Below are 14680 nucleotides of genomic sequence, written 5' to 3'. Positions count from 1 at the left end.
GAGCATCTCTGAATGCTCAGTACATTCAAGGTTGAATACAGCAGCAGAAGACCACACCAGGTTCCACTCCTGTACCTAACTGAAGTGGCCATTGAGTGTATATTATTAATTGACAAGGCAATGTTATTATTTTCAAAAGAGTAACATTTACTTGATATTTAAATTGTTCTGGTCAAGCAGTGAACTTTTGAGGATTATATTGGAAGTAAGGAAAACCCTACAATCCACAAGTTTTTGTATGAAATGACACGTATGCCTAAAGAGTGAATTAAATAATGTACATTATAATCTTGGTGGCCAAATGAATTGCGTTAAAATTGTATTAAATAAGGAGACTTTTACTTTAATGTGGCTCATTGACCTTCGTGCATTCTTCATTGAATGGTCATTTAGATTAGTGCTCAAGACCTCAAGACCTTATATTTACAAGACCTCATATGACAACTTTTTTTATAAAGTAATTCAATGAATGGATATTTGAATGAATATTTATGTATCTCCAAAGAATAAAAACACACAATTGACAATTGCTCATAGCTATCCTTTGGAACGCTCATGCCAATCTTCTCAGCAACAGCTAGTGTTCTAACTGAAACCTTTTCCCATAATGTTTTTCATATTCCTCACAATGTTACAATTCAGAGATGAACGAAGTACTCATATTCCTGATGTTCAGGCTGATTGTGTGGCGCAGCTGGTGGTCAGATTATGTGAAAAATGCATTCCAGACATGAATCTTTAAACTCTGCTGAGTGAAGCTGTTACTGCACACTTGCACAGCAGCTATCATCACAAAATAAACTGCTTGCTGTTTGTTAGCCACAAAATTACCCAGTACACTTTGTAGATGGATAAAATATAGCCTAACCTGTATTAACAGTGTTAGTACTTTATAAAATCTTGATATTTTGTAGATATAAATTGGAAATATGTAGAAATTTTTTAAAAAAACTCTTAACCAGTTTCTGTGATTCTCAAAAAGACAGTTTAAATGCAAACTTAGATTCATCATAATTGAAGTGAAACTGGGTAGTGTGGGAATCTGGGGCAGTGGTTGATCTTAAAGGTTGCAAGAATTGTTTTATAATATATTTTACAGGCACTCTCGCTACTTCCAGTGGCCATATTTGTTCTACTCTCACCATTTTAGACAAAGGCAAGAATTGCTTTCTATTGCTGACACACATTTGTGATCTCTAAATGCGTGTATTTTCCAGCCAAGGTCCAATCCACTTTCAGTAGGGTAGTAAGTAGATTTCACCTTTTAAATTGGCAAGATTTGGCATAAGTGTACATATTGGAGGTAGTGTGAGCTAAAATGAATACCACTGCTGCAAAAACAACCTGACAGAATCAAAAATAAAACTGCTGTGGGAAAGATTGTTTCCATGGAGATATTCTTGCAGTTAATTTCCTTTTGGGGAGTAAGCACATTAAGACATTAAAAATCTCAATTTTGAGAAGTGTTGATAAGATGCAACTTTTGAATCATAATTTATGTTGCATTGCCTTGAGCAATGTACAATTCGGTAGTGTGTATAATCTGTCAAAAATAATTACTGGATTATTTATTTAGATATTAATGCCTTGTGATGTCAACTCGCCATCCTGTTGAGAGAAAGCAGCAACAAGAAAAACAATTTTGGTATTAAGCTGCTAGAACATGAATTCAAAGTAATATTATGTCTGATTGACTTGGCTTTATTGATGAAACATGGTAGTTTTAATCTAATACTTTAAATAAGCAAAATCAAAAAAAAAGTGATCAGGTGGAGCATTCATCATTCTAATTTTGATAATATGAATTACAATAAAAATAAGACCAAGTGTTTTCCTTGTTGGTAATACTGAATAATTAATTATTAACATTGGATGGTGGACTACAATTATTTTTCTTAAATTGTCTTCAAATTGCTCATGTTTTCTTTCACCAGAATTTAGCCTATGAGATCATTTTAACTCTGGGACAAGCCTTTGAAGTGGCTTATCAGTTGGCTCTGCAAGCCAGGAAAGGTGGCCATGGCCCGCCAACAATGCAAGACAGCCTTGAAAGCAAAGCTGGCAAACCCATCCCAAAGCCTCGAGCAAGTATCCGGAAATCTGTGGTAAGAGACTAATAAGCAGATAGATGTATTGCAACAAGATGGACCCTCTTCTGTTTGTAATTGGCACCAAAGAAGTCTTGGCATCCTACAATTGAGACAACACGTCTCCTGATATCAATTGGAAGCAGAATTGCTCAACATGCAGTAAACAGTCAGAAGAAGTTCCAGTTAACAATGACCTTTCTATAGTAATTATATAAATGAATTGCTATGTGAAATGTGTGTGGTTATACGTGCTGCTGGGAGCTGTTACAGACAGTAAATCAAGACTGAGATTTCTCCAATGGGACCTGTAGCAAGCCCAAGCTTGCCTTTGTCACCAACAACGGAGTTGTAATCAGTCCAAGAAATTCATTTGCTGGCACTGTGTTAATCATTAATCATATGGGCTTTCTAAACTCTGCCATTTATCAGTGAATGAGCAGAGGAAATGGCAAATTATTTATAATCTAGCCTTCTGAGCACTAATATTTGAATATGAATTAATTGAACCTATTTCTTCTTATTTTGCTACAAAGTGCCCAGTGCCATTTTTTGGAAGGTGATTAAGCAGTGACCTCTGTACCTCCTGTGCCCAGTTGTAAGGTTGAATGTGCCAGAAGCCTGGCAGCAAGCTGCTGGCTCATTCTCCTAGCCCAGGCTTGGTAACCAGGGTAGATTTAAATATGGCTAAATGCAACACTCATGCCAAGTAGCTAATGTAGATTGTTTTTATTAATGTGCAACATGGAAAAAAATACACCAGCTCAAACACATTTCTGCTTGAATACAGTCTGTCTTCCAGCTCTTTAATGATTCCAGCTAACAGAATGTGGTGCTTAAAGACTAAACATAGATTTAATAGCTGGCTACAAAAGTACATTAGATCAAATTACAAGGATGGTATTTCAGATTTAATTCAAAGACGTCCTTAGTTCTGTCCCCAAAATCTGCAGGAATTCTTCAGCTTCATGAATGTTGAAAGCTGGGCCAGATAATCTTTAAAATGCACCTTGTTTCAAACGGGTTATGACCTGCTGTTAGATATGTCAGAGATAACTGGAGCTGCCTCATGAATAAGATGTGAGGGTACTTATTGATGCTGTTTACACTATCTTTAGTTTCTTACCCTCTTCAGTTTTGAACCGTTAAACAAAAAATGATTTGAACTTTATAATTCACAATCTAATTAAACTAATAAAATTAATAACTGATTTACACACCGTTCAGGTCTTCCCCCTTCCCACTAGCACCAAATCCACCCCCATCCAAACTGCACTCCTCAGCCATCAAAGAGTAGTTTAAACAGTCAAGATTAAAAAATAATTAAAAGTCTTGTACTTTGTAACAGGTGCGAAGGACGATTAAGCTCGGTATGGTACCTCAAATTCAATGAATGACAGTAGTTTAGTGTCTGAGAAGCAGAACAAGCCATTTCCCCATTGCATCTGTTCATCAAAGGCATGCTGCTTATGTCCAGCAATTGACAAACTCTTAGTTTCTAGTATACAGCTCAGATTATGCTGGAAACACTGGTAAATACTTCTCACTGTAAGATGAATCAAACTTAGCTTTTGTATAAAAAATAATAAACTAAAATTGCATCCTATACCTTGGTATAAAAGTATCACCACCGTGCAAGTAAATTCAGCTTAACACTCCCATAAATAGTTGTTAAAACATCTCTTGAGAAATTCAGAAATTTGAAGAAGACTTAGTGTTTTCTGACAAAAATCAGATTCAAATATATTTCTGAGGCCTTTAATTTGAAGAGGAGTGTGTTCAAGATTAACTGGGTAGATCTGAATTATTGTTAAACTTAAATTCAAACTTAGTGTCAGTTGGAGCAACAGGAACAGATTATTATAATATTTTCTAATCTGTTAATCAATCAAATTTGTTTTATTGTCAACAGCCTTGTCCATGTCTGCTCCATCTCCTTGTGTTGCTGTGCCACTATCTTTACTTTCTGTCACCTGTATGCAGACAATTTCTTTTAATAGTCCTGAGCTGAGACATCCTTTCTGAATACTTGCTCAGTCGGCATATTCAGGCAGTTCAGGAAACAATGATTAATGAGAGAATCATTCCTGGATTTTGCTTGCGAATTGCCTGTTCTGGCCTCATTCACAGCACTGCTGGTTATTAATAGCAGTCACACGCTGCAGGCAAAACTCCACAGCTTCCCCATAAATTTTCAATATGACAGCTTGGCCTCGCCCTGTTGAAAATAGCAGTATATTTTATTATCACTAATACAGAGCATCAGTAAAGCACCCCACAAGTGAGTAACTGGTGCTAAAGGCAGCCAGAAATGTACTAAATGGTCTGTTCATAAATTGCACGGTCACATTGACGTCACTAGCCATACTAGATTACTCATTCAGCTGACGGCTAGGATGAAGGCTAAAATTTGTATATTGAGCAATATACAGAAAATGGTAAAAGATAAGCTACTTTGGCAAAGACCCAGTTAGAGACCATGCACCAATTCCTTTTATGCTGATGTTGTGTGAGGTACATCAGCCTCTTGAGCTTCTCCTGAGTGAAAGCTGCTTGGTTCCATCTTGGGCATCATGTAGCATTTCCCCTGTGAATAGTAAGTTACTGTGCCTGCTTTTCTTTAATTGAATCCAGCCACTTTCTTAGCTTAATGGGGGTTTTTAGTTTCTCAAGCACCATAGAGAAATTCACCTTAAAATGAAAGAGTCAAACTGTTTGTTCCAAATCACCTCCCAATACTCTCAATATTCCACTCAGTGGTTAAAGATAGAGCATTTGCTGGGCTCAAGCATGCAACAACTGAGTAGGAAGTATCAATCAGAATCATGTTTAATATCACCGACATGTATCGTGAAATTTGTTTTGCAGCAACAGTACATTGCCACACGTAGGAATAAAAACAATAAGTTACCATAAGAAGTGTATCTTTAAAATAAATAAGTAGTGCAAAAGGTAAGGGGAAAGATAATGAGGAAGTGTTCATGGGCTCATCGTCCATTTGGAAATCTGATGGTGGAGGAGAAGAAGCTGTTTCCGAAATGTTGAGTGTGGGTCTTCAGGCTCCTGTACCACCTGCTTGAGGCCGCTGTGAGCAAAAGGCATAGATGGATGATGGGAGTCCTTAATGATGGATGCTGCCTTCTTGAGGCATTGACTTTTGCAGGTGTCCTGGATGCTGAGGGGGCTAGTACCCATGATGGAGCTGGAGTTTATGACTTTCTGCTGCTTTTTCTGATCCTCCACAATGGCCCCTCCATACCAGATGGTGATACAATCAATTAGAATTCCTTCCACGGTACATCTGTTAAAAACAAAATTGTGAGAGTCTTTGGTGACATCCCAAGCCGCCTCAAACTCCAAATCAGATATGGTAACTGTTGTGCCTTCTTTGTAATTGCATCAATCTGTTGTGGCCTAGGATAGATCTTCAGAGATGTTGCAGCCAGAAACTTGAAACTGCTCACCCTTTCTACTTCTGATGCCTCTGAGGGTTGGTGTGTGTTCCCTTGACCTTCCCCTTCCTCAAGTCTACAATCAATTCTGTGGTCTTGCATTGAGTGCCAGGTTGTTGCTGTGACAACACACAACACTCAACACTCAACCAGCTGATCGATCTCTCTCCTGTACACCACCTTGTCACCATCTGCAGTTCTGCCAACAATCGTTGTGTCATCAGCAAATTTATAGATGACATTTGAGCTGAGCCTAGCCACACAGCTGTGGATGTATAGAGAGTAGAGCAGTAGACTAAGCACACATCCCTGCGATGCACGAGTGTTGAATGTCAATGAGGACCAGGTGTTGTTTCCAATCCGCATAGACTGTGGTCTCCTGGTGAGTAAGTGAAGGATTGTGTTGCAGAAGAGGTACAGAGCCCAGATTTTGGTGCTTTTTGATTACAACTGAGGGAATGATTGTGTTGAATGCTGAAGAAGGATGAAGATTAGAAATGAGGTATTAGAAATGGATCTGTGCTTCTCTTTGGCAGACTAGCTGAGAAAGAGATATTAGCCAGTAGGGTGGAGTGCTATTAATCTGCCCATGCATCTCCCCCAGGTGTGTAACAGAAGCCAAGGGTAGTTGTAAATCTAAAGTATGACTTTAGAATTATGAATAGCAGATGGTAAGGTTAAATATTGGCTCTTACCTATTGTTCTGACTGGAATACTATTGTATCCCAGAGGGCTGCAATGCAAATTTAATGCTTTATTGGAAGACAGTGAACCAATTTATATTGTGCTTAATTTATTTCCAGCATACTTGTTCTTTGAGATACTTGTTGTCTGGAGATTTATGCTGAAGGAAGAGTAGAGAAGGCCTAAATAGCAGGAGAACTTAGCAGAACCAGCAGCACATGACCCAACATTAATGGCAGAGTCTTGTCTGTATTGAGTTGCCTCCCTTCTTGCATAGCAGAGATGGAAATGGGCACCCTACCCAGGATAATAATGCCAGGAGATTTTCCAACCATTGTGGTTAGGGGCTGGCATTGCTCGAGGGGAAGGTGGGTGTGATGTTGGGAAAGGGGTTTGGGAAGGCTACATGTCTGTGAGATTGGGAGGAAAATTCCTACCATCAAGATAAGCCATTAAGCTGTACAGTCAATAGGTTTTACCTCTGTGTAATAGTCCAACCTATTTGTTAATCATCCAGAGAATGCAGCAGACACTGTAGTATTAGTTGTCATTTCGCCTCTGTGACGCACCCACAATGGGTTGCATCTGTTTATTTTATCCCAGTCCTGGCCTACCTTAGTGTCAGAATCAAGTTTAATATCTCTGGCATATGTTGTTATGCAGCAGCAGTGCATTGCAATAGATAATAAAAACTGTAAATTACAATGAATATATATATTTAAAAAGCTTAGTAGATAGTGCAGAAAGAGAAAAAAAGTAGTGAGGTAGTGTTCGTGGGTTCAATGACCATTTAGAAATCTCCCACATATAATGATTCAATTTATATTGAAGATATTACTGCTGTCGTTTTTAACTGGTTTCTCCCCCTCAGCTGATTCTGTGTGTGGTTCCACAGAAATCAGGCATCCTTCGGAGTGCATCAGTTATCCATCTCTAACTGAAAGAACTTGAAGCTCAGTGTGAAAATGCATCATGTCACTGGCAATGTTGGCAGACATTCTCAGCGATGTGACATGATTTTCATTATGAGCCTTAAAAAAAACATTCAGTTAGAGATGGGCAACACAAAATGCTCCCTCCCTAACAAGCCATACATACCTGATATAGTTTATTTCTTTCCAAGACCCCTGTCAACTAATGCAGTCAGGTTAATAGCTTAACAAGAATTTTACTATTTCTGAAGTTATGCTAGATCAGATTATATCATTAAATATCTAACACCTGTCGTATGCTGAAACCTGCCCTATCCTGAACACAGTTAAAGGAATTTTTTTTTTAATTGCATATGCTAGAAATCTGAAATATATTTTTTTTATAAGTTCAAGCAGCTTCTGCAAAATGAGAAACAGTTAACATTTCAGGTTGAAGTCCCTTCATCAGAAAATAATTTACAGTATTTTCCAGGCAATTACTGTTCTTATTTTATTGAACAGGCATTGGAAAATCATTGACAGAATATTCACTCAATATAAACATAAGAAGAATTGTCTACCTTCATCTTTGCTTCAGTCTGCCTTTTCATGTTAGTCTTGATTCTGATTGGGATACGAAGTGATGATGGTGGCTTTACAGCACTCTGAATAGATGGTAGTGCTAGTATATCAGATCAGAAGATACTGCCATGTTTGTACAGTAGATTAGTATGTTTATGAGCAGTAAAGCCACTTTAAATAAATCAGTCATTTAATGCAATACAGTTATATTTGATAATTTTTGAACAAAATGAAATTATGTTTCTAATGAAAAATTGGCAACCTTTAAAACTAATAGATACCTATCTGCAAGATTAAATGGTACAAGATAGGGAATTCTTCATGTGCACCTAATTTTTTTCATTGCATTTTCCAAATGTTGTGGCAGTGTAGTTCAGACAGCAGAATGTGCACACTCTCTTGGGCTTATTCAGGATGGCAAAATTAGTGTTGTTTTGGTTTAAGGTTTGACTCAAAATCAGATAATAAGATTGACTATAAAATTCTGAGGCATGAAGATCAGTCAGTGGTCACCATGCACATTTTCTGCCCTTTTGCAGACTGACACTGGAAATGGGTCATAATGAAACATTACTGGCCACATGGGTTCTGCATCACAGGGCATAGATTTGATCATGCACCCAACCTAGAAAAGAGGAGTTTTCTTTTTCAAGAAGCAGCCAGTGTTTCTTTTGTTTAGAAATGTTTTTTTAATGATGCATATGTACAGCTATGTTGTAATTTCCACTTTATTTTTCAGGTGAAACATCCAAATAACAGATGGTCCCTAGATCATATTTACACCCCTCACAGGCCTCCCCATCCTCCTCCTCCTCTTCCTTCCAAGTTTCATCACTCTCTGCCGCACAACTTTCAGGTTTTGTTTCTCCTTTGTGTGCGTTGCCTAAACGGCCCCTCCCTGAGTTTTGTTCATTGACTGGCACATTTCGTTATTTACTGTACAAGGCTAAAATTCATCTTGACTGATACCTCATTATGCTACTTTGATCTTGTGTTTTGTGATTCATTTCGCACTAATATAATGGAAAACAGAGCAGGATATTGTTCTAAGGCTTTAATGGGCTCAAATTCAGGAAAGACAGTGCGATCACTAAGGTGGGCATCTATCCCAAACCTGAAACTGTTCAATCTTTCCTAGTAAACACCACAATATTAATTTAATCACAAATTTATAATTGGCTCTTGAGTGAACGTTCTGTATTTCATTATAGAGCCTTGGTGTTCAATTATTTCTAGAATGATGAGTATAAAATAATTACATGCATTAAAATAGAATACTAAACACTGAGACCCATTGTTTCTTATGGAGTCACAGCACCACATAGCATGAATGTTTCTGCATTTTCATCAAAGCTTGCTCAAAGTTCATGTATCATATAAATTCTAATGAAAAATGAGCCTGAATTTATGTGATTAGACTTTGTAGGGTGTTTTGATGTCCATTTAATAATGAGAAAAGCATTATTCCAACATTGCTTTAATGATACCACAACCTCAAAGTTCTGCTTCTCAGCTCTTAATTAAGAAAGGAACAAAAAGTTCTGGCTGTCTTTGGAATGATGTTGAATTTTAGCCTAGACAGTTTTCATTGTTCATTATTAACACCAGAAAATATTGACTTCATTACAGACATTTCGAACTGACCTTTTTTTTGTGAAGTGTGCAGTGTGAAAGCATGTGAAACTTGCATTCCTTGTGCATTATTACCTCCTTGGCGTCTTCGTTAATGCCCAGCAGTCTTACATTGCATATGATCTATAAGGAGCAGTCTTTTGGTCAAAGCCATTCATATTAAAGCTAGTACTGAGTTATCAGAAACTCTTAACCTTGAGAAAAGAAATGTGATGTTTGACACACTGAAAAATACAGTTCAGGCAAAGAATGTCTGTAGGGAACACAGATCTACTAGTATTTGGATTCTTGTAGAATTTTGAGCTGTTGTATTGTTCAGAAACAGATGGTACCACATACTTAAAAAGTTCAAAATTATTCCAAACCACATGTAACCTCTCTAACTGTAGCAGTATACTAATCTTTAATTTTATCCTTCATAGTCAAATTCAAATCAATTATTAAACTACTTTCTTGTCTTGGACCTTACAGGAAGCTTACTAATGTGACATTGGAAATTAGTACTTTAATTGGGCATTTTTCAAACTTGTTTGAATTACAGCTTTTCTTTCTTTTAGATTGCCTTATCTGGGATTAACGAGTAGCTCCAGGGAAATCTATATCCACCGCTGTGGATTTAACCTTGTTTAATCTGCCCCATGCTATTCTGTTGGTTAATATAAAATGATGGTTTGAGTATATGGAACTGGGCAGCGTTTATCTTGTTGCAAATAGGCTTGCTTTGTAAACAGGATATTTGGTACATCAAATATCCATTTGATTCCTCATTCCTGGAATCTGTTTGATGCACTATTTCTGAATCCTGTATTTTGGTCACACCAGACTAAAAGCTTTCCTTAACCCACTTGACAGTAATCTCCATGTTGCACCTTCCAGGTTTTCAGATGTTTTAATCAGAACCAGGTTTATTGTCACCGACGTATGTCATGAAATTGTGTGTTTTGCGGCAGCAGTATAGTGCAAGACATTAAGAAAAATTACGATGTTACAAAAACTAATGAAAAAAATGATGAATTTGTAAGCTAGATGATGGGTTTTGTACTAATCTGTTAAGTAAATAATTGAAAGTATAGTGGAGAAGCAAACCCATTCTTGAGTTTTATTTGTTGCTATAATTTATATATATATATTAATATATCTTGGTTACACACGGTCTTCATGGAAGGTGCTTCAATATATCTGTTTTACTCAGGTTATAGATAAATGCCTTAACATACAAGTTACACTGTAGTTGATTAGTGTTTTTTTTAAATGATGTATTGTTTACGCACAATAACAATGAATTGTGCTGTGGTGAGATTTCCCCTTTAACAGTTTTAATCGCACCGTCTCTAGGAGATGCAGAATGGTAATAAGCCGGATACCAACAACGAATGGTCTTTTTTTACATGATTTCATCAAAGACCAGTTTCTGTAAAACACTAGGTACGTGTCTTTTGCAGCTGGCCTATGCTGTAATCGTCTAAATAGTATAATTTAAAATAAGCACAAAGCAATTCACGTTACTAAAATTCCAAGCATCGTGCAGCAGTGGGTGTGGGGTGTGAAGTTGCGGATTGAGTGTCCAGTTCTGTTTCTTTATTACTTTTCTTTCTTTTGCTTTCTTTTCAAATGCTTTTTCCTCAACACACGAGTGAATGGACTACTCCCTAGTAATCTGTATTGAAGCAGTTGGTAATGCTGTGTTAAAGTGGCCTGGGGTGAACCTGTCTCTGTTTTTTCCTTTGTTCCCTACCTCACCTGTGCAGAAATGCCTGACTTTCCTGGTGGACCAACTGAGTTCAGGAGCATCTCTGTGTGGGAAGTTGCACATCCAGCCCTGCAACCTACCACACCAGCCATCTTGTGATGGTGCACCTGCTGCATACCATGCTGCACTTGGTGACCATTTGGTTTAGCTGTTAGTTTAATTCATGTTAAAGGTACCTTACAGAGTTATTGCTTGTCCTACATCATCCCTAGAATCAAACTCAAAAATAATACACTTTATCTTCTAAATTAGTGTAGACTCCCAACAATGAAAAAAAATCACATCAGCTACAAGTCATAAAGGCCTTTTAGAAGCACTCTTATTAATGCCAATGTTCCCTACAGACCAAACAGTGCATTCATTTGATCCATCACTTCAAACTTTTGCAGTGTAATAAATCTATTTATCCAGCTAGTAAAACTTTAGCTGTAAGTTTTTTAAAAATTGGCAGCATTTTTTCCATGATGTTATAAACACAGTTGAGTGTTATCCCTGCCTAAGCAATCATAACACTTCAGTAATAATTAAAATGCTAAGAACTGATTCTCTGAAAAAATTGCACTAGGTTAGTATGAAAGTTTTTATATTGTACACAGTAAGATAAACATTTATTTTGAATTTAATTGATGTGAAAGAGCAGCTCTACACAAATGCATACATAATATATTAATATTAATCTTTATTTTAATTATTTTGTGGATAGAAAACTAATACATATTTCAGATGACTGAAGGTGTGTGTGTGTGTCCGTGTGTGTGGCGCGCGCGAAAGCAGGCTGTACTTGTTGGAGTGTTTCCCCCACCCTCCTGGCATCCGATATACCTGAGATGTTCAGTACGTACGGAAGCCAAGTTTAACATTCGTATGGCTGAGGAAGTTGTGCTTTGTTGTTAATAAGACATAACTACTGTTTTTTTCAGTAGAATTGAAATGTAGTATTTCCTCTCTTTATGTCGTACAGAATTTGGATATGATAGTTCGTGAAGAGAGTAAAATTGTATTAGATATATTAATTTTTATGAGTCATATTTTATATATACATAAAGGAAATGCCCAGTTAATGAAGCAGTTTTTTTCTCCATTGTCTACAGATTGATCAACCTCTTCTGGAACAAAAGACTCATACTAATGTACCATGGATTGTGGAACCAGTGCAAGAATCAAAAAGGGGAATGAATACCAAGTATGAGACCACAATATTCTAAGCCCCATGTCTCATTCTCCTCTGTCTGTGCCTTCGCACTCTTGAGCAATCACTGCAAGCAGCACATTTTGTCTCCTCTGGTGACCTCTGACCCAGCGGAGAGGAAACTTGCACTCGCTGAGTGACCTTTATACAGTTACTGTCATCACTGCATGAAGCTGCTTTTCTCCTTGACATTCTTCCCACCGTAGCAACAGGAACAACACAGACACACGACATCTATCTTTAGGTTACTTACAAACTAATCCATCAGAAGGACTTAAACTGATGCTGTGTCAAGATTTTTCTCCGTCTCAGTGTAACATTTTTCTTCAATCTTTTCCGGCTCATCACAAATTTAGAAGATTTCAGTGAACTCTCTCTAACTCTGAAATTCTCTTCTGTCCATGTGATCACTTCAATGCTGCTAAAAGCTAATAAAAAGTCAAAAGCTTTTTTTTATCCCTTTGGACTAACACTTTTTAACTAAAAGCTGCAGTTTCTGAATTGCAGCCTTTGGGATAATTTTAAAAAAACGGCTAAAGCTAAAAATCTTTCAACGACTGCTTTCATTTTGAAATGACTGCACTGTTTTGGTGGTTTACTAACTGCTTTAGGCAATTGTTGTGAATTTCACTATTGTTTAATGGAAATTTCACAGCACATTTATTCAATCCCTGCAGAATTTCTAGCCCTTGTTTTAAATTCAGATCTGTGCTGACGATAATGTTGTGATTTATTTTTTTTAAGTGATGTGGTACTGCAAAATTTAGTATGGGAATATTGTTATTTCTCTTTACTGTAACCAGTAGTGATTTTTATGACATCTTGCTCCTAAAATGTGAAAGAAGATTGTATGCTATGAAGTAAGAAACCAATTAGGAGTTTTACACAGATGATGGTTTCCAGTCTTATTTCTAAACTGTGTATGATTCATGATTACTTTTAAAACAGCTTGTACATCAGCAATTGAGGAGTAAAATACTGGTTTTTGAAAATACTTTCACTGAGGGAGAAAAATCCTTCATTCTGATGTAGCTTATTGTGATGTTGCTGAGGTTCCTTGTGGAATGCAGATGGTGTTAGTGTCTGAAACCCAACAGTGTGTTGCACTACAGATGGAGGCATACTGCATGTTCGCACACAGCACTGGGTCGGTTAGCAGTGCAAGTGGCAGTGCTGAATGCAGAAGAGGTTGTCATTCAGATGAAAAATAATAACTCTCTCAGAAAATATGGTTTGCATGCATGGTTGTTGAATTTAAATGAAACCTGGCACAATTTAATCTATTTTTGTTCTGTAGTACAAAAGACAAAATTTCAGGAATAGTGACATGCTCGGCAGTGTGAAGCGACTTCCACTTCCGACAAAGACTATGATCTATGACTGATTTCTCTCAAAACAAAGCAACAGATGTTTTTTTTTAATAAACATGTGAAACCACAATCAACTGATTTACTACCTGGAGCAATCAATGTTTGTTAAATATGAGAATCATCCTCCTTCTTTGTTTGCAAAAAAAATGTAGCAGCACATAACACAATTCAGCTGCATTGCCTATTGAAAACCACATTGAGCCAAAGTTTAACTGTGGTGTGCACGGGCAGAGTTACAAACAAATGGTTTAATAACAGTTATCTGACACTAACTGTTTAAAAAAAATTATTGTGAATCGATTTAATGTTTATTTTAGAATCCTTATTGAACTTGTGTAATAATGGTCTTAAGTTGTTTCAATGTTACATTATTTTTATATGATATAGAAACTAAGCTGGGCTTAATGATAAAGGTCACCCAGATATAACTTAATGGATGACTATTAGAGCTTGGGGTGTAATTGATAATCAAATGTATATTGTATGGTTGGACTGAATTTTAGTTCAATTCAGTGTTAATCTTTTAATACGGTATTACAGTACTTGAACAATGCGGTTTCCTGTACATATTTTGCCTATTCACTGTTGATACATGTACGTAGTAATTTGGCAGTTTAAAAATAAACCCACTGTAAACATGGTACCAAAATGTATGGGGATAAAATAGTGGCCTCGCTGCAACTAATAATTGTATATATGCTTGGGCTTCCAGTTACAAATTTTGTAATTTTGTCATTATTTATATCCTGCAAAAGCACATTAAATAAACAGGATGTATAAAAATATGAATGCTTTACAATTTGTTTTGCTATATTGTAAAAATATCTCCATGTTAGCTAAACAGACGAAGCCTGGATATTGGTCTGGTTGTGGATTGGATGCTGGTTTATTCTCCCATTCACAGGAATGTATCAGATCAAATTTCATTAGTTTACAGTAAAATGCAAACATTGTGAATTTCTTTATGATCCCAGAGATTATGATGGTACTGTGAATTCACTTGGTTCTTCATTTTAAGTCAAT

General features: G+C 36.8%; 1 protein-coding gene across 21 annotated transcripts in view; it reads left to right on the top strand.

Moving 5' to 3' along the window:
- The window catches only part of anks1b (ankyrin repeat and sterile alpha motif domain containing 1B), an 870400-nt gene extending 855945 nt beyond the window's left edge, over positions 1–14455 (top strand). For 13 of the 21 annotated variants that reach the window (XM_063072533.1, XM_063072513.1, XM_063072522.1 and 10 more), the window contains 2 exons: positions 1935–2105; positions 12190–14455. In XM_063072533.1, coding sequence (XP_062928603.1) covers positions 1935–2105; positions 12190–12303 — 285 coding nt within the window. In that variant the 3' untranslated portion in view covers positions 12304–14455. Of the gene's footprint in view, positions 1–1934; positions 2106–10683; positions 10774–12189 lie in introns of all 21 variants that reach the window. The other 8 variants (XM_063072526.1, XM_063072527.1, XM_063072530.1 and 5 more) reach the window with 2 other exon arrangements.
- The last annotated feature ends 225 nt before the right edge of the window (positions 14456–14680 follow it).

The sequence above is a fragment of the Mobula hypostoma genome, chromosome 20 (genome assembly GCF_963921235.1).
Source record: "Mobula hypostoma chromosome 20, sMobHyp1.1, whole genome shotgun sequence".
In the NCBI taxonomy this organism is placed as follows: Eukaryota; Metazoa; Chordata; class Chondrichthyes; order Myliobatiformes; family Myliobatidae; genus Mobula; species Mobula hypostoma.
This window is presented reverse-complemented; position numbering and strand designations above follow the sequence as displayed.